The 19295-nt window shown below is 39.3% G+C and overlaps 2 protein-coding genes across 5 annotated transcripts; one reads left to right on the top strand and one right to left on the bottom strand.

Moving 5' to 3' along the window:
* Positions 1–8555: 8555 nt before the first annotated feature.
* Positions 8556–12819, bottom strand: atp23 (ATP23 metallopeptidase and ATP synthase assembly factor homolog). Its single transcript, XM_029462116.1, has 6 exons — positions 12447–12819; positions 12142–12187; positions 11201–11282; positions 10958–11095; positions 9302–9385; positions 8556–9222 (listed from the first exon to the last, which is right to left on the bottom strand). Exons 1-6 carry the CDS (start codon positions 12592–12594, stop codon positions 9019–9021), a joined length of 702 nt encoding a protein of 233 aa, XP_029317976.1. The 5' UTR covers positions 12595–12819; the 3' UTR covers positions 8556–9018.
* rpap3 (RNA polymerase II associated protein 3) lies at positions 11993–19069 on the top strand. Of its 4 annotated transcripts, none has more exons than XM_029462113.1 (17): positions 11993–12071; positions 13501–13661; positions 13756–13911; positions 14002–14112; positions 14204–14331; positions 14456–14577; positions 14653–14723; positions 14813–14947; positions 15301–15428; positions 15513–15634; positions 15998–16068; positions 16206–16298; positions 17007–17200; positions 17692–17875; positions 18401–18498; positions 18577–18677; positions 18768–19069. In XM_029462113.1, exons 2-17 carry the CDS (start codon positions 13509–13511, stop codon positions 18851–18853), a joined length of 1953 nt encoding a protein of 650 aa, XP_029317973.1. In that variant the 5' UTR covers positions 11993–12071; positions 13501–13508; the 3' UTR covers positions 18854–19069. The 4 variants fall into 4 exon arrangements, with proteins under 4 accessions (XP_029317973.1, XP_029317972.1, XP_029317974.1 ...); XM_029462112.1 differs by lacking the exon at positions 11993–12071 and adding an exon at positions 13141–13285; XM_029462114.1 differs by lacking the exon at positions 11993–12071 and adding an exon at positions 13141–13285 and having other exon boundaries at positions 13759–13911.
* Positions 19070–19295: the final 226 nt, after the last annotated feature.

Raw genomic sequence — 19295 nt, forward strand, 5'->3', positions numbered from 1 at the left:
ACTGTTTGAACATCCTTTCACCACACAATGTTGGTGTCCAAAGCCCATAACTAGAAGAGCGATAATTACACACTAAAATCTAGCCAAATACAATGTAAACACGTAGAGATGAAATCCAATATGGCGGCCCTTGTAGAGTTGGTGCTCACTTTTCTAGGCTTGCCACACCAGCATGCATTGCGATTCCACCGGAAGCCCGAAACTCCGATTCCGTCTATAAGAGGAAAGGTGTTTCAGAGTGACAGTGACATCAATATCAGCCTGTCACTGTCTCTTTAACTTTCACTAGCTGGGTTTTCATCCCTCGTAACATTTTTAAAGGGCTTCTCCTGGTATTCACATGGATTCAACATGCATTTTCTCGCTGGGCATCATGCTGGGCATCATGCACATATGTTACTGTGCAGCCCCCCCCTGTGCAGTACGAGCCTCACCATGCCGTATGGGACATGTTTCTGGTCGGTGACTCACGCAGCATGTTGAACCATAAACCACAGCTCTGTGCCCTTGTTTTAGTCTGCCAGGAGGCCTGCAGTACTGTCGGATGCATGCCTTACAAGCCATTTCCATGCTCTCTCAGCGAGCAAAGCTTGCAAACAGCTGTGTTTTCCATCAGAAGTGGTTTCTGGTGATGTTTTTTTTTCCTGTCTTCCTGGGGGGGGGGGGGGGGGGGGGGGGGGGGGTGACAGTATCAGGGGGATTGGGAGGCGGGGCTGCAGATAGAAGTAAGATGTGCCTCCTACTCAGCGGTACGGTTCATGCACACGTTTATTAGCAACAAAGTCTTGAATCATGCAGACTAAGATTTATTGCGGGCGGTGACAACTTGAAAAAGGTCGCAGTGACCTGTGGGGCAAAAACAATCAAGAGTGTTTTCTTAACTAATGAACTGTGAGATGAGTCACTTAAACTCACATTAAAATAAAGACTTTTTTCTTTAGTAAGAAATGTTTGGTTCTTCTGATTTCAGGTTTAAATGTGTGCTGTTAACTTGTTTTAGGCTTTGGAAATAAAACACATCATCCATTCTACTGAACTGTGTGTGTATTCATATCACACAAGCATGTAAATACCGTATTTCATTTGTGTTTACATTGTGATACTGTTGTCACTTTCTGAGGTTAATTTACAGGTTAATCAGTTGGATAAAGGCCAGGGTAAAGTGAAGCACTACCTTTTTGCTTGTGCGAAACAGGAAGCAGCATCAGAGTGACCTCTAGTGGTTCCATATACATGTCCAGTTTGGGTTTGGGGAGAGTAAGCTCATAGTTTCTCCAATGTAAAGCACCTCAGCACTGCATTTTAAACCGGGCCAATTCACATGTGAAAAATATGCTGTATAATTGTGTATTTTACCATGTTTAGCTGCAGTTTTACGGATTATTTTTGTGTTGTTGCAGTGAGGTAAAACTCTTTGTATTGGCAGTGAAAGACATAAGTGGTTGATGTTTTATATTTAATAAAAGACCAGATCTCTGATGAATTCTTGTCTCAGAATAATTTTTAATTGTTGTGAGGTTGCAATAACCTGCAGTGACAAACTATACAACAGAAACACGTTTTGTTGGTCTGCACCAGACATATTTTTATTCACACTTGCACATATTTGCTTTGGTGAATTAGAAGATTTGAAGGGAGTCTGACTGGGCCATCTTTATAATATGCAAATAACTCACTTCACTTTCATTCCTTTCTTTAGTCAAGTCACCAAAGTTCACTTAAAGATCAATGTGTTTCTCCTACTTGACTATGTGAGATAACTAGAGTGTGTTCAGGTTATATTCTCTGTGTTTTCTTTAAGTTTACTCTTTAATTGCCTGCTCACTCAGGCAGTGAAAAGTGCTCGAGCCAGTAGCTGATCAATAGTGTCAGGAGCGATGTTAAAAGCTGGATAGCGAGTTGATCCTGCCTCACCCGCCGGTGACTAATGAGTGTGATGTGCGCTGAAGATACGGGGTCAGAGCCGTCCTCACCCTCCTGAATAATGAACCCCATACTGAAGTAGTGCAGGCGCAGGTTAACTCAGGGAAAAGATAATTAGACAGAATGCTGCAAGGGTTCAACATGTGTACTTATTTAGATTTAAAGTTCTTCTCTAATGATCCATGGCAACACTGCAACATTAGTTTGTTCATGTCCTTGCTCTTCTCAGGACCCAATCACTTGCTTGGTACCAGGAATCAAATATGGCTTGATCAAAATCTCTAACCTGTCCAATTAACCAAGTGTGTATGCCTTCATTTAACTAAATATTACCAGATTTTAACCAAAGAAAATTAAATATAGGCGTACTCGTAGCCAACTCTTTCCCCATGTTGCTCAAGGACACCAAGCCAGTTCAAGGGATTAAACCTTTGACCGTCCAGTTATGGGAAAGTATGGCTATTTCTACTCTCTAGACCACTCTGCTGTCCCTATTCTTATGCGTCAGATACAGGCAAATGTAAAGCAAAAAAGGCATCAATCCTTCCCTAACACAGGTCTTCAGTAAAGACACGGTAATCTCTCTGGTTGTGGGTGTTCAAGTTCAGCTGCTTAACTGCTGCCAGAACTCAACCGTGACAAAGCTGCCAGATTGGAGGACAGTTATCTGGACTCAGGACGCGAGAGACGGGACGAGAGGTCAGACTAAATTGGCTCACCAGAGAGGGGAGTCGACCCTTCAGGCAATGTCCCGCTCCTCCCTTCAATGAATTTGGAGATCCCAGTGGCTGCCCGCTCGACTCGGAGAAGGCCGGCCAAATCTCACAAATGGGGCGTATAGGATGACGTTATCCTCCGATGTCCTTGGAGTTTCAAATGACAAAAGCAATTCAAAGGCAGGAGATATTTAGGTCTTAGCTAGGCTGCTGGACTCGAGCCCAGTCTCCAAACCTCTTGGACTATCAATAACAGGTTCATTCTTATGATATGTGGTACATTTTTTCACAGCACCGAAATGACTCGCAGTCAAAATATCTCCATTGAACCTCTCTTTCATCTTGAATGTAACTTCTGTTGTTGTTTTGACTCAACTTCTATGAACTATGAGCGTATTCTTACGACAAAGGCCAAGGATTTGGATCCGATCCATGCTGATCAATGTTGTAAACCTTTTTCTTAAAGCTGCACTAATTGGTATTTTTGTAATAACATTGGGGAAATATGTGTAATGTGAAAGGTGTCGCTGATGAACCCACAGAAAATGATCCCCAAACTCTGCTGTTTCCCTTCATCTCAACACAGTGTTTTAACATCTTTCAGCTCGTTGTTTTGGTGTGAAGGCCCACGACTTTACTGTTTTGGTTTGGCCTCACTGTTTTCAACAACCTTGTTTCCAGCTGCATAAGGCAGCTGTTTTCATAAATAAATAAAAACTCGTATAAACTGTATGCTACCTGCCAAGCACCAAACAGCAGACAGAGAGAGTTAGTGACTAGCGGGCGAACATATGTAGTAGCTAAAGAGACACATATTTTGTTCAAAAGGGAGGAAGAATGCATTTGCTAGGTGGCCACATGAATGACAATCTTGCTGGATGAGTAAACAGGCAACTGTTAGCTAACACGTTTGCCATATCAACTTGATAACGCTGTTTTTACGTGTTTTGTGGCGCCCCCAAGTGGCCAAGAGACAAACAAGGTCTGCCTGGATACACTCCCTTCTGATCGCAGATACAAATATCCTAAGATCAGAAGCAACCGAGATAAAAAGTCATATATTACTTTGGCTATAAGCCAATTTAACAAACTGTAGTAGGGTGACGTGCAACATAGGGTCGGGAAGATGTTATGTTAGCTCATAGATTTGGAGGCATGCAATACATAGGGACGTATAATTATGTCTTATTCATTTATTGATAGATCAATATCATGGACTTTTCTTGTTGTATATGATGTACTGTGTTATAATTGTGTCTGTATTATGTTTATTGTTCACGTTGCTGTAACACAAATTGCCCCCCTATTGTGCTCTACTCGTTTCTCTCCAGTTTCATTGTGTTCAGGTTGGTCTTGTATTTTGTTGCTTCTGTAGGCTAATTTCATAATGTTTGCTGTTGTTCATTCTTTCATTTTTTGGTGATATTCTATCCCATTTCCTTTTATTTGTTTCAGTTTTCTTGTGTTTCTTACAATTCGCTTGTCTTTTTTTGCCATGTCCTTATTTCTTGACATATTCCTCAGCTTTAAATTCTGTCTAAAGAGTTTTTAGACTTTCAACATGACCCATAATACTTGTCAAGGTTAGCAGAGCTGTCTGTTCGGATTCATTAATGAGCCCACGCCTTTAGGGAGAGTTAATAAAAAGAAAAACAGCCCTGCTCTTACCCCAGGACGTTGTCCATCGGTTGTTATGTTAATCACTTAGGCCTAATTAATACCATGCATATCATTAGCAAAATGGGGATTCAAATGCCAGCATGCTTTAATTACTGTTGTAGAAGTCATCTACATTTCTGCAGTGAATGGTAACCGTCTGCCAGTGCTAATTTACTTGAACCCCTCTTGTCATCTATTAAATAATATTCACATTGACATTACCTGTTTGGTACATGTGTTTCTGAGTTTTTACGTACATTTCTGTGTTTTTGCTGTTTGACTGTCCAGCGAAACCTGTACTTAACTCTTATACAGGATGTTTAGCAGTATCTAAGATCTACAGTGTACGTATGTGTATGTGCGTGTATGTGTGTGTTTCAAGGGGATTTCCTGATATAATCTCCAGTCCTTTCATTCCTAATAAACGCCATTCAGTGTGCCACAAATCCCTCTACTTACTGTTATTATGAGACAACGTGGGAAAAAGCCTCACCACCTCCTTCCTTTTTCTATTTGACTTTCAATGACTGAAAACATGACGGCCACACACGACAAAACTTTCAGACCAAGAACAATTTAACAGCTAAAGAGCACAACAAATAATTAATCTTAACATTGGCCAGACTTTATCAGGTACTCAGTCATCAAAGCCGATGCTTGCATGAACATATCGCAAAGACTAAAGCTAACAACAAACTAGCACCTACGTTCTGCGCCTACGTGAGAGGAAATAACTCTCCGTAACAGCTGCAAGCGACAGTCTGTATTCGTTACTCGAGACAATCCACAGAACACACTTTTAACACTTTGCATTGCAAGTATTTATTAATAGTTATCCAGAGATAAGTGAGAAAATGTTTTATTTTGTGATTTAGGTCAACCAAAGCGTTAATTCAGGTTTACAGATGGCCTTACTTTGCGATACTCGTTCCAAAAAGTTGTTTAAATGACATCAATTATAGTAATACAAAAATTATCTCTGCAAACTTTATACACCTCCTTAATTAATCCTCAACTTGCACACATAATTAATTGTTAATTGTTCCCACCGCAGTGTCAAACAGTGCTTCCCCGCTGGGGAAGTTAATTGTCAGGTTGGAAGGTTTGACTCCAGAGGATTTGTGCTGTGAATTATAATGATTTCAACTTCCTTCACTGTCAGTGTTGCCTGTTAACTACCTAATGCATTATATCACACCCCAAAGCAATGTATTAAGTGCAATAAATGCTATCAGTTATGGATATTCAATAGATAGCGAGATAGCGAGAGAGAGAGAGAGAGAGAGAGAGAGAGAGAGAGAGAGAGAGAGACAGAGAGACAGACAGACAGACAGACAGACAGAGACCCGACACTTTATTTATTTATCATAATAACAGTATTTATTATCATCTATGAAAAACCCATGCTTTGTCGAACCATTCCTTTAATTACAGTAGTAATAATAATACTCTGTGTACTAATACTACAACTAATGATATCCTATATGCTGTAGGATAGCTACAACTGTGGCTTTTACGAGGCTAAACAACTTCTTTGTCATGTTATGTTTATTCTTTTTATTCTAGATATTTATCCTCTTTTATGTGTTCGGATATGACGTCGTCCGATAAAACAAGGTGGCCATCTTTAGATATGAACTCTTGTCCTCCATCAGCTGAATATGATTGTTCTCCTTAGGCTAAAGAACAGGCCACTGGACTCAATATATTTTCTTTGTTCAAGTGTTTCCCAAGTGTTTTGTGAGATGACACAGAAAAATGACCATGTTGGCCAAAGGATGCCACGGTGACGAGCTTTTTTCCCCGCGTCTACTTCTTTCTTTCCGGCATGTTCCAAAGTCCTTGAGAAGCACAGATGTGTGTATGTCAAACATTTCCCCCCCTCGAAGCTCATCAACTTTTTTCTGAAAACATGCACTGTGCAGGAACATGCGTGGTCTTCTTCCCAAAGAAAAAAAGGGCAAAAATACAAAATCAGTCATTACAGCTAAATAATTCAGCAGTCTCTCATTATCACTTCCACCCCCCTGAAGAGCAGAAACCTTAAAAACTTCACAAAGGCAAAGTGGGTGTCCTCGCACTTCATCACCTCTCTGCTCTACAACTAAATCTGGCAATATTCTAATTAATGAGATGAGTTCATTAGTGCTCTCGGGGGTTAATGTGTTGTCCTACAGCGGATTAGTGAAGGCATTTCCAGTGTTGCTGGACCATCTTAATTACATCACAGTGGTGTGCTGGCTGCTTAAATAGATGGAGTAATGAAAGTCGTCACTCTTCGCAGCGGCGACTTCATTACAGCGTACCGTATCTCTGCTCATAAAAGGCCCAGCGTTCCACCTGGAACAGGACTCAATGAAACTGATTTAATTATGTGTATCAATAAAACATCTTTCCAAGTTTGGATTTGGATGAGGAAGATTAGTGTCCTTAACTGCCATCCAACGGACTGAGATGGTACTGCAGTCATGACTGAGGAAAGGATGACTCATCCACAACACATAATGCATAGAAATATTGGCATGACTACATTCTAAACTACATTTCTATGCACATAGATTTCTGTATAGTGCTGCATACAAACATTTTTATTTTACTTCAAATTTGCACTAATCAAAGTTTTCATTTAAAATAGATTAAAATACTACTGTATAATAGGAAGCCCATAGAGAATTGACGCCTGACTCAGCTCTACGGAGAGTTTTAGCATCTTTTTAAACGCAGAAAGTGACTAGCATTTAGCATTTAGCAGCGAAATAGGCAGATATTTCTCCCAGGAATTGGTAGAGACCGAAACAGATCTAAATGGAAGGTTAATGTGAGACTTACATTTATTATACGACCTGAAACTCCATTCAAAATGAATGCTAATGTTGGTCCTGATGTTTAAATAAGCAACTAACATGTTCACCATGAGAGCTTAATATGTTGATAATGTGTGTTCACGGTTTTTGGCACTTTGTTATATTGTTAAGAAAAGAGAGCAGTTAATTAAAGGGACACTTCACCCCCGAATTGTTTATCAATTACTCACCCCCATGTCACCTTTAATTCTCAAAGAGAATTCCTGATGAACTAAGATTGCAAACACGTTTTCATGTACGGTAGTTTTGCTGTTGTTTTGCTGTTGTTAAAAACCCTGTTTACTTCAATTCAAACTGAATTTTTTCTACATTTTTTGGATTCTTAAATCAGATGATCACGCGAGAAAAAAAACAAGTTTCGATATACCAATAGCCATTGTGCTAGGTGAAGTTTTCCTTCAATTTGTCATTGAGGGCACTGAAGTTACTTCCTCTGCAGTTTTTTTTTGTTGAAACTAGCAATTTAGCAACCTGGCGGGAGTTATCATGCTTTAATTAAAGCTGTTGCTTATTCTCTGATTCCAGTAGCTTTGCATATATTTCTATGAGATGTAATTGTGGGTTTATTGAGAGGACTTATACTCATGACCTTGGTATTTCTTAAATCCTGAAGTCAGTACGAGAGTATGAAATAAATCAACTTACATGTCTAATTGTATCAAATGTGTTTAGTAGCTAGCATTTGATATGTGCACAAATCCAGCAGTAATTCTATTGTTTTTTTGTACGATTTCTTTATTCAGCCTACTTGGGTGTATGTATAAATCCACCTATCATTCCCTTCTTTTGTTTACTTGCGCTTGTCTCACATTTATTCCGCTGTCATCCGTTAAGCTTCTAAAATGAACCTAATCTTCTTTACTCGTCATCCCACCCACTCATCTCGTGTTGTTTTTCTGTGGCAAGAGAATGTCGTATATTGCACTCCAGCAGCAGACACACCAAGCAGCGACTATGTGATTATGATGCAGAGGGTGTTGTCTTTGAGATAGGCAGAAGTGGCGGAGGAGGAAGGGAGGGGGAGGGTGGAGGGGGGGATTATGAGGCTAATTCCCTTATAATTTTTTCCCTCATTAATCTTTGCGGAGCGATAGGAGATTCTTTAAATGCTAATGTCCAATAAAGATGTCAGCGTTTACATTTTACAGTTGTGGCGCAGATGTGAACAAAGTCGACCGTGTTGTTGTGGAAGAACTTTTCTCACTTTACTCATATTATTCATATTACTCACTTCACGTTAATCTGAAGAATCCTCCATCGGGATTAGACGTCATTTTTATTTATTTTTATTAATAAGCAACGCTCGTGCTGTTTTTTACCACCTCTTGTCCTCACAAATAACTCTTACTTTGTTTTCTTTCTTTTTTTTCGAGGAATCAAACTTTATTCAAAACACAGGTTAATAATTATTTTATTTAAACACAAATCAGCTCAATTTACAAGAAATAAGTGGAGGTCAATGTCACAACAAGATGAAGAGCAAACAGTTCAACATCCATGGACAAAAATGTAGTAAATCCTGTATTTCCTTGAAAGCACCTATTGATCAAATAAAAACTAAATTACAAATAAATCACAACGAGGGGGGCTCATTTTATAATTTACTTCCAAAGCGAAATCACTCCTTTGAACAGGATTAGTATAAAAACTGAAGGTAGATCATGTAATGTACTCTAACTACTTCCTTGGCGTCCCTGCTCCAAGGACAAATCATTCTCAGAAGAAATCTCTTCTGAAGGAATTTGATAGTTTTTTTTCGACACTGATTCGCTTGAGGCTTTTATTCCGACGCTGCCAGAGTCCTCACCACACGTCATCACAGCAACCCTCGGCGGTTAAATGAGAACGTGATGACACTAAAGGTTCGAATTATATCGATCTCTGTTCTCATAATCTCTGTAGGCGAAGTTGGCGTCCTTCTTGCTGTGTGGGATCCGTCCGAACGGCGCGTGGTCGTTGAAACACGTGTCAAAGACTTCGTCCACTATTTTCTCCGCCTCCTCTCTGCTAATTTTCCTCACGGCTAGGATGGAGCGAAGGGCGCGGCCTCTGACGCACTCCTGTCCAAAAGGGGAAAAAAACAATGATGTAAAACATGAAAATGGTCTAGAAAAAAAAAATCTATTCCAGTGCAGGTACCTGTTGATGCTGCTTCAAGCCGAAGTTCAATCTATTGCATTCATTGGTAAAGGTACAATCTCCGCTGAGGTTAGCTGCCCGAATCTGAAATAAAGACACAAATAAAAAGTCCAGAATCTGTAAACACAATGTTTAGGTCCGCAAGATGGGGATATTATTTCTTTACTCCAAGAACATTTTTAAAAAATGCAGTTGGAGGAGAAAATGCAATGTAGATGACAACAAAGTCGACCTAGTCTTAATCCAGGCATGCAAACGGTGAAAAAGATGCCTAGTGGGCTCCAGGGGCATGACCCCCCCCCTGAATAAAAAAATAAAAAAATAAAGTGCACTTTGATTTATTCTGGCCATTATTATTTTTTCTATGAAAAGGAACCAATTTACGTATGAAAAAAATTAAATACAATATTTTACCTTCAAAACTGATGAGTCCTATTTATTTTCTCTTTACTGAACAAAAAAAAGTGTACTTATTTTACCTATCCAACTATATTTTAGAACACAAATATCTGTAATTCTTATCTTTATCAACTCTAAAAAGGCAACCAGAATCTACATCAGTCAATAAAGGAAAAAAAGTTAGAATTCTTGTCACTAATATTACCGGCACATCGTATCCACTCACCTTTACTAATATGCCAGTAATGAAAGTTTCAAAGGACAGACACGATCCCCCTGCTGGGGACTGAGGAAGCACAACTATTTTCCTTATAAAGAAGAGGAACATTTCAAACTTCTCTGTATTACACTGTAGGAACACTAAACTAACACGTTCCCAAAAGGCAACAGGATATAAAACTGAAAAGCATCGATACGCTGTGAAACACAAAATACTAACTAAATAGAATAATAAAAAATTGAAACGTATGCCATAGGAGGAGTGTTTCAATGTCCTCATTTTATACATAACTTTCTCTATCTCTGTTGCTGTTGTAGCTGACTGGGAAACGGAAGGTGGGCCTTCGCCATAGTGTGGCTGACTCGCACGCCAATCGGCGTGCTTCAGCACACGTTGCTAAAAGATGTACGACTAAAAGTTTCCAAGCGTAACTCACGCTTGTATTTGGTTCTGCGATGGAGCTCAACGGACCCCCAATTTCAAAATCTCATTGGATCTGCACGAAACATGTCAATGACCTAATTTGGATTAAAAACTGTGGATTTCCCCCAAAAGGTTTGCATGCCTGTTAATTATTATTTTTATTATTTTTTTAAAAAGGGACAGTTCACCCCCATTAATTTTCTATTTTCAAACAATGGGCAGCTCACACCAAAACAATCTAGATTGATAAATAGCACTGAAGTTAAGAGGAAAAATATGGATTTTAGATTTTTTTTGGGGGGGGGGACTGTCACTTTAAACATCCTGTTTATGAGGAGATATATCAAAGAGTGATTTTAAAAGGACCTTTAAGTTTGAAGGACAAGTCTGGTGATACCATAAATACACACAAGAGCATCAAATGTTCATCAACACAGTGCTAAAAAATAGTCCCTAACAAATGCAATGAATAACATTTGGTTAAAAAAAAAAAACACAACAGTGCCCAACTGTTTTAGGAAACTACTTAATGATTTTTTTGTTGGGACAGTATATATTCATGATCTTGCTTCATAGATTCAGATTTACATACATGCACCTTTTGCGGGGCTCACCTCAGAACAAGCCAGATGTCTGAAGTTGTTGAACCAGTCCACGTGGGCCCGACAGTGGTCAAAGGCATGAATGAGCTCATGTGTGACTACTCGGTTCATGTGGGACTGCTGGTGGATGTTGTTCTGACACAAAACGATCTGCAAACGAACGGAAATCTCATTAACGTAATAAGCAATTTTAATTATTTTTTTACACCATCAGAACCAGCTTTATTTGTATTAACACCGAGATCTCTTTCTTACTTGAGAAGACGCTGCGTCAAAGCCACCGCTGACCGTACCGTCACACTCTTCACAGGACAAATGTCGATCCTTAATAACTTTGCTGTGTTTAGAGGAGAAAAGTAAAGCCATCTTAACAGTTTCAGCCTTTAAAATATCCAAAACCAGCTCAAATTTGTATTACTTTGAAATTGTTGGAAATGTGCCAATGAAGTGGAGGGGGAAAAACAGGAGGAATTATCACATAAAAGACAACATTAGAGCAATATATATATAATGACTTTGAATTTTGATATGGAACGCATGTAGCTGATGCTCTAAACACAAACGATAAAAATTAAATTAATTAAAATTAATTAATTAATTAAATTATTACATTAAAAATTAATTTTACACCATCCAAGAAGCAATATCAAGTTGGAACTTCTTTAAATGTTTTTGATTAATACATTTCATTATATCTGTTACCTTTAAAAACTGCGTATGTGGGTGTACCAACTATGGAGGGGATGATATAGGATTTTGTTGTGGATTGCTATAAAAAATAAAAATCGTGATAGTTATTGAAGATTGTTTAATTGTTTGTTTTTTAACTAAAAGGGATGTTAACACAGATAAAAAAAGTATGTGATAAAAAATGTCTTAAAGTGGAAAAAAGGAAAAGTGATTCCAGTATGATTTCCTGCAGTTTACAGCATATTTGACAATTATCAGGATAATATCGTTATTAATATTAATTATTTTGGCCAGGATAATCGTGACGTGACATTGTCATATCGTTTCGTGCCTAGGCTACTTATAATTAGAAAGTAACGTTAGTAACAACAGTAGTAGCATTTCCAGGAAGGTCTGTGTAAACACGCCCCAACAGTCAACGGTTGTTTGCAGGAATGTGAGTGTTACAGTAAAAAGGTCAACAAATGTAAAACACACTTATATTTTATTTTTTAAATGATACATACCATCCTGAACTTTCCATGGCACGGAGTAGGAGCTTAGCATACGGACCTGAGGAAAGCACAGGAACCAGTTATAGCTGAATGTAGTTAGCATTCACTGATAGAACCCACTGCTAGCTAAAGTATCTAACGCTACTTGCTGCTACACAGACAGCGATGTTAAAACGATAACATTGCAAGGATATTTAAAATCACAAACGCATTTGACAGAAGCCTCTTAGACAGACAGAAAATAAATCCGCTGTTCATTGCTGAGATGACATTCCATCTTAAAGGGGTAACGTTCATTAGCTTGCTAGGACACTCACTAGTTTCCATTGCGAACTTCAACATGAGCTCACACTTGTTGTGAAAAGTTAACAGGCTATGCGAGAGAAAGCTGCCTTTGTTTGGTCCCTTGTTTCTCTCCGGGAATAAATCGTATCCATAGTCCTTCTCTTGTTTGGACTGGTCCATTGTGTGAAATGTTGTCAACAATCTGGAAATGTTAGCTGCCGCAAGCAAGCTAGAGAGAGGTCATCGCTGGTGTGTAGATCACGTGGTTGCAAAAGGTCAAAGGTAATGAATGGGGATACTAATTTGTAAATTTGATTTACATTGCTCTTATGAAATAAAGTCAAGAAATATAATTAACTTTAAAAAGCAATTAAAAAGCTTTTTCCCAAAACAGTTTTGTTTCAATTATATACGGTATAGATCGTCTATTCGGAACCTGTAGTCAAGACGTCAACTTCAAGCGAGATGTGTGACCAAACCCAAAACTGAGCTAGCAGTTCCCTGTGCAAGCTGTCTGTAGAGAACAGTTTTTAACAAGACATGTCAAATTGGCCCAGGGGCAGTCTTTTATGTTGATATTTTGTTTACATTTTGGTTTGTTTATTTATTTGTTTTATGGGGGAGTACTAGCATAATATATAATGTGTAGCTTCCTTTTCGGTTTGTTGTTTGTTAGTGAAGCGAGTAAAATGTTTTTGTAGCATAGACGATCTTTGGTTACGCCAAGCGCAAAGGCTGCTGGTACTCGGCTGTCATGGCTCCAAACGTAAACAGAAAGCTATGACTAACGACACATTTTGGTGTAGTATTTAGCTAAATTAACTGCAGCTGCATTTGAACTCTTACTATCAGCCGGAGAAACAAGTGTCAGGTACTTTACAAGGTTCAAATGGCTTACACTTACATTTACTTTGTTTGCTCTAAATGTTTGGATTTTCTTGCTAGTTAAGTTAGTTAGCTAGCTGCTAGCGTCATAAGCATGACAGCGTGATTCTCGTGTTTTCCTCTTGGCTGCAACACCGGCTTGAAGACTAAAGTTGCAGCAACAAGTTAAGAATTTATCCAAAACAAATGTCTGTTTCACAGGGAATAACATGTCCGGGGGAAACAAAGCCATTGAGTTACAGCTTCAGATGCGGCACAATGCGGAGGATCTGCACAGCTTCATGACTGAGATGCAGAGCTGGGAGACCGACATAAAGAAGAAAGATGAGGAGCTGAGGACGGGAGGACTTGAGGAGGCCCAGGTTTGACTCTGCTGAACACATCTATTTATCCCAGGAGCAGGTAATCTTATGGATAATCTTCTGATGTCATCGGCATGTTGTCTATGTGTTATAGAAGAAGCTCCCACCTGTGCGCAACAAAGACTACAAAACAAAATTGAGGGAAAGGAAGAAGGTGTCATCAGGCAAAGGCGACTCTAAGGCAGGGGAGTCCAAGGAAGCCACAAAGATAAAATCATACGACTACAAATCATGGGAGAAGTTTGACGTGGTAGCTAATTACATTCTTGTGAAATATACTTAACATGATCAGTGAAGTCATGGAGAAGTTTACTTAAGATCTCTGCTTCTGTGGTGGCAGGACGAGGCGCTGGCAGAGTTGGATAAGGAGGAAAGTCCTGCAGAGTCTAATGAGTCAGACTCTGAGGAAGCTGCAGCAGATCAGGACAAAATGTTGGCTGAGAAAGTAAAGGTAAATACTGTATGAGAAGCACTGCAATGAGGGGGGGGGGGGGGGGGGGAAGAAGAAGAAGAAAAAGCAAATTACACTTTCTTCTTTTTAGGGTAACGCATTTTTCAAAGAGGGAAAGTACGACGACGCCATTGAGTGTTACACCAGAGCCATGGGTGCAGATCCTTATAACCCTGTGCTTCCCACAAACCGAGCCACCTCCTTCTTCAGACTCAAAAAGTAAAAAGCATCGATTACAAGGCTGCTTTATTGCACATTTCTGTATAACATGTGCTTTTTTTTATATGTTTGCAGTTGAAAAGGTTTTGTTCCCCTTGAATCATTGAGACTTTGTTCTTTGCAGGTATGCTGTGGCAGAGTCCGACTGCAACTTGGCGATCGTTCTGGACAGCAACTACTTCAAAGCGTATGCTCGGAGAGGAGCAGCGCGGGTTGCACTGAAGAAATATGAATCTGCATTAGAAGGTGATGAACATGTTCATAGGATTTGACCATCCGTTGTGTGTGCTGAGATAACGACGTGAATCTGTTTCTGAATAGATTATGAGACGGTTCTCAAGCTCGACCCCGGGAACGCGGAAGCACAGAATGAAGTGACGAAAATCAAGGAGGTGAGTGTGAAAAGATCCTTTTGGGGGCGTTTAGCCTCGTTTCTCAAGTGTCTCCTTTTATTTCCTCTTTTTTTTCTGGCTGATTTCAGACTCTCGGACATCAGGCACCGGTCGTCCCAATTGAAGCCACACAGCCACAGGAGGCTCCCACAGTGGACCCGGAGCAGCAGAGACGACAGGAGGAGCAGCAGAGACGACAGGAGGCGGCTGTACAAAAAGACAGAGTAAACTTTGCCACTCAACAGATCACATATCGGAGGCTAATATAAAAGAAAATGTCCTTGTGAGGAGTAAATTTACCACTTTTTAGTGTTATTACTTCTGGTTAAGAAGAGTGTATGGTGGCCTACAAGGGCAACTTTTGAGAACAGTGAAAAACAGTGAGTTGCTTAATTGTTATTGTCTCAAAAAGGTGATAACAAGCAAGATACTGTATATCCACTAAAGATAGAGTTTAACACTGTTTGGCACTAAAGGAAATCTTTTGATCCTGATATTCATTAAACGATTTTGAGAACAAATCAAGCCGTGTGTATTTGGAAAATCGAAAAAAAACAAAGTTTTCTTTCAATTTCAGGGGAATGCTTATTTCAAAGAGGGGAAGTACGAAGTGGCAGTTGAGTGCTACAGCAGAGGCATGGAGGCAGACTGCATGAACGTCCTCTTGCCCGCCAACAGAGCCATGGCCTTCCTCAAGCTGGAGAAGTAGGCACCACTTTTATAAAAGCATCTGTGAAAAAGAAACCCTTACCTACTGGGGTTTTTTTTTCTTTCTTCTGCTCGCTGCAGGTATAAGGAGGCAGAGGAGGACTGCACCAAAGCCGTTTCTTTGGACAGGACTTACTCCAAGGCTTTCGCCCGCCGTGCCACCGCCAGAGTGGCTTTAAGGAAACTGGAGGAGGCCAAGCAAGGTGCCGTGTGGAACAACACTGTCCTCTAAAGGCAACGGCAACTACAACTAGGGATGCATTTTATTTTTATATATATATATATATATATATATATATATATATATATATATATATATATATATATATATATATATATATATATATATATATATATATATATATATATATATATATATATATATATATATACACACACACATGCATACAGTATATCAGCTGATAAATTATGTTAATCTGTGTTTCTATATTTGATTTTCATCTTTACTCGTGTGGCAAAATGTCTTTTATTTTACTTTCAGCCAGTTCACAGGTTAGGTTTTAACTAAACATTCAACATAAATACATTTCTGTGTGTGTGTGTAGATTTTCAGGAGGTGTTGAAACTGGAACCAGGGAACAAGCAGGCCCTGAATGAGCTCCAGAAACTTCAGTTTGTATGTTTTAAAGATCTACTTTATGCCTCAACTGTGTTTTTAAATTCAATCTAATGTTCTGATGGAAATGTCAGACTGTCTTTTTTTAGTTTTTAACTTCTACTGACTGTATTCTGACTTTACTTCCGTGGCGTCAGGACGTGGCTTCCAGCGGCCTTCTCCAAACTCCCGACGGCACACGGAGGAGAACGGTTCAGCCAATAGACAAACCAACACATCTGCAGTCCACTGTGAGTTTGTGCATTTTACTTCACTGAAGACAGAGACGCTACAGACATGTGATTAATGAATCACTTTGTTGATTGACAGAAAGTTAATCTACAGTATTAACCCTCATATGTTCATTTCTTTGAATATTTTAGATTTGGACTAAATCGCTAATTAGTCACATTTTAGTCATTTTTATCAATCATAGTATTAGTCGATGACGACTCAAAACACTTTAGTCCAGTTTGAGTCGAGGATTAATGACATTTTAGTCAACATTTAGCCGTTACTAGTCCCATTTATTTATCTTAATTTTGTCAGCTATTTTTTTAATTCAGTATATTTGACAAATGTTCTTTTTTTTGTCCTCAGATTATATTGAACATTTCAGTCAATGTCTTGTATTTATATTTGACATTTAATAGATTTAAAGATAAATAAATGTGTTTAGATAATTGAGTATTATAATAATATTGAAAATAATATTTGTTTTGTGAAAAGTCGATAAATGAATCAAAGTAACATCCAAGCTGTCTGAAAGCCTTTTCTATTGAGTAGCTCACTCACCATGTTTACAATGTGCTTTAGCAGTATTTGTCCAGCAGGTGGCAGCATGTAGCTTGAACATCTAGAGATTCTTCATTTTGTCACATCTTTTACTAGAATCCAGCTCAATCAATGATCTGAAGGTTTTGGTATTTGACTGTTTCTGAACATCTATTGCTCTTCAGAAACCTCTGCGCAGGGTTGATATTGAGGAAGTGAGTGGAGAAGTGTCCGCGATGGAGTCAGGTGGGTCTGACTTCCTCGTCCAAGAGGTGACGAGGGAGGCTGAGGATGAATGCTCTCCACTGTCGACGTCACCCAGCGCTAAAATGATAAAGATCGAGGAGATAGCAGATATCCCCTCGTACTCCTCTGGGAGGTAAGTGTCTCATGATGATGTGTGTTTTATTTCTTAAAGGGACAGTTCACCCCAAAATTAAAAAGTTTGGGATGAGTTGCAGTTTTTTCCAGATATCGCCTTCTCTCCGCCATATTAAAACTCGATGGCACTCAGCTTGTCATGCTCAAAGCAAGTTCTCCTTCCACTAATCATGATCCAGTTACTCAACATAATCCACAGACGCAGTTTCACGTCGGTATTTTTCTTTCTACCGAACTACACACCAGTAGATGCCACTTCCTTCTGCAAGGGGATACGGTTGGTGGGTATAGTTCCGACATAAAAACTGCTCACCACAAGGTCTGTAACCGTGTCAACTCGCACTGAAACAATCTAGATAAATAGCTCTACAGGTGAAAGGAAATGTGTGTAATTTTGATTTTGGGACTAAATCACTAAATGTTGCGTTATTTTGTGGAACTTTATTCCCACCGGATGAAAAAACAGATGTTTCGCTTGTTTTTCCACAGAGTTCCTTCCAACAGACGGACCAAGCAGCTGGCGCAGGAGGGAACCGCTCATCCTCCCGCACCGTCGGCCAGCCCCTCCGCGACAGCAGCACACCTGCCTCCTCCACCCACCAACAGCTTCCAGCTGGAGGCCGACCTCCGCAGGATCGGAAACCAGCCTGAAGTGATTTACAGATATCTGAGGGTGAGCTGAAGACTGTTCTCGCCCTCATTCACTGGTGACGACATAATATGTGTGTCTTCAGACAGTTTAATCATACGCTGGGAGCACACGGGTATCGGTATTGACACGTGCAGTGGAATGGACGTTATCGATTTTTCATAATGCATTTTTGTTATCGAATGTCAACCCAGTCTGCAAATATGAAATCTTAAATTTGATCCAAAAGCATAGATTTATTTCTGCAAGACTTTACATTTTTACAAAATACAATATCTATGATGAATTTGAATGAAAACGCATTAAAAAGTTTAGTTTATTTAAAAACAAAGCGAGCTCTGTGACTGTTTTTACACGACAATTGAAAATTAATTTATTCTGCATTTTCGTGCAGTATTTGCACATTTTAATCCGTCTGTTTTTATTTGTTCCCCCTATATTCGAATACATTATATTATTATGAATAATAATAAATAATCAGACTTTATGCTGAACACAACCTACATGTCAAGATCATTTTTGTTTTTGTTTTTTTTTCTCGTCTTGCAGCAAATCAACCCCGAGGCGTACGCAAACATTTTCCACAACTCCCTCGAGCCTGACATTCTCAACCAGATCCTGAGTACACTGCATGGTTTCTACATCACGTGAGTTTCAAAAGATGATCATAGAAGAAGAAAAAATTAATCTGTTTCGTTCCGTGCATTAACGCCAGTCTTGTGCAGGAATGAAGATCCGGCCACCACGCTGGAGATCCTCCGGAGTCTATCACGTGTGAGGCGCTTCGACATGACCGTAATGTTCCTGTCGTCCCCGGAGAAGAAAGGTTGAGTCTCTTTTATGTGCCGTTGCTGATCGCTCGTACTCTTCGCACTTTCATCATATTGATCATTTTCTGTTCTTCTTCTCTTCCCAGTGCTTAAAGACCTGTTTGACTTCCTTCAACAAGCCGACCTGGAGGGATCATCGGTCTCCGCTTTACAGAAGAAGTACGGAGTGTGACGCTGCACGTTCTGTAGATTTTTCATTTCTACACGCTTTCTATGTTATGTTCAAAGCCGACTAAACAATGTAGCTTTATTTTTAATACTGAATAAACTTAAATTCAATTTGCTTTCATCAAATCGGCCCTGTGGAAATATGACGTAAATATTTTTCACAAATTGCGCATTTTAGTGTTAAAGCTGATAAAAAATAAACTACCACTGTAGAATCCTGTTACTGTCTAAATGTACATGTTGACCATTTACTGAACAACTCTTTACATGAATGCACGAGCATGCAAACGTCTTTTTTTCCACATATTTTGCATTTTATAGGAGATTACACCCAAACCAGAAGGGATGTTCTATTAATAGGAAGTGTGAATTTCCAACACCTTTTTTTTTATTTTGTGTGTGTGTGTGTGTGTGTGTGTGTGTGTGGAATTAGCATTAGGTAATCA

Source organism: Cottoperca gobio, chromosome 23 (assembly GCF_900634415.1).
Source record: "Cottoperca gobio chromosome 23, fCotGob3.1, whole genome shotgun sequence".
NCBI lineage: Eukaryota > Metazoa > Chordata > Actinopteri > Perciformes > Bovichtidae > Cottoperca > Cottoperca gobio.

Bases quoted from the DNA above. Each gene is read 5' to 3' on its own strand.
- rpap3 (XM_029462113.1), top strand. From the start codon at position 13,509: ATGTCCGGGGGAAACAAAGCCATTGAGTTACAGCTTCAGATGCGGCAC. The intron at 13,912-14,001 runs GTAGCTAATTAC...CTGTGGTGGCAG, and splicing joins CATGGGAGAAGTTTGACGTG to GACGAGGCGCTGGCAGAGTT. The intron at 14,724-14,812 runs GTGAGTGTGAAA...GGCTGATTTCAG, and splicing joins AAGTGACGAAAATCAAGGAG to ACTCTCGGACATCAGGCACC.
- atp23 (XM_029462116.1), bottom strand. From the start codon at position 12,594: ATGGACCAGTCCAAACAAGAGAAGGACTATGGATACGATTTATTCCCG. The intron at 12,188-12,446 runs GTGAGTGTCCTA...TGCTTTCCTCAG, and splicing joins GAAGTTCGCAATGGAAACTA to GTCCGTATGCTAAGCTCCTA. The intron at 11,096-11,200 runs GTAAGAAAGAGA...GTTCGTTTGCAG, and splicing joins TTGACGCAGCGTCTTCTCAA to ATCGTTTTGTGTCAGAACAA.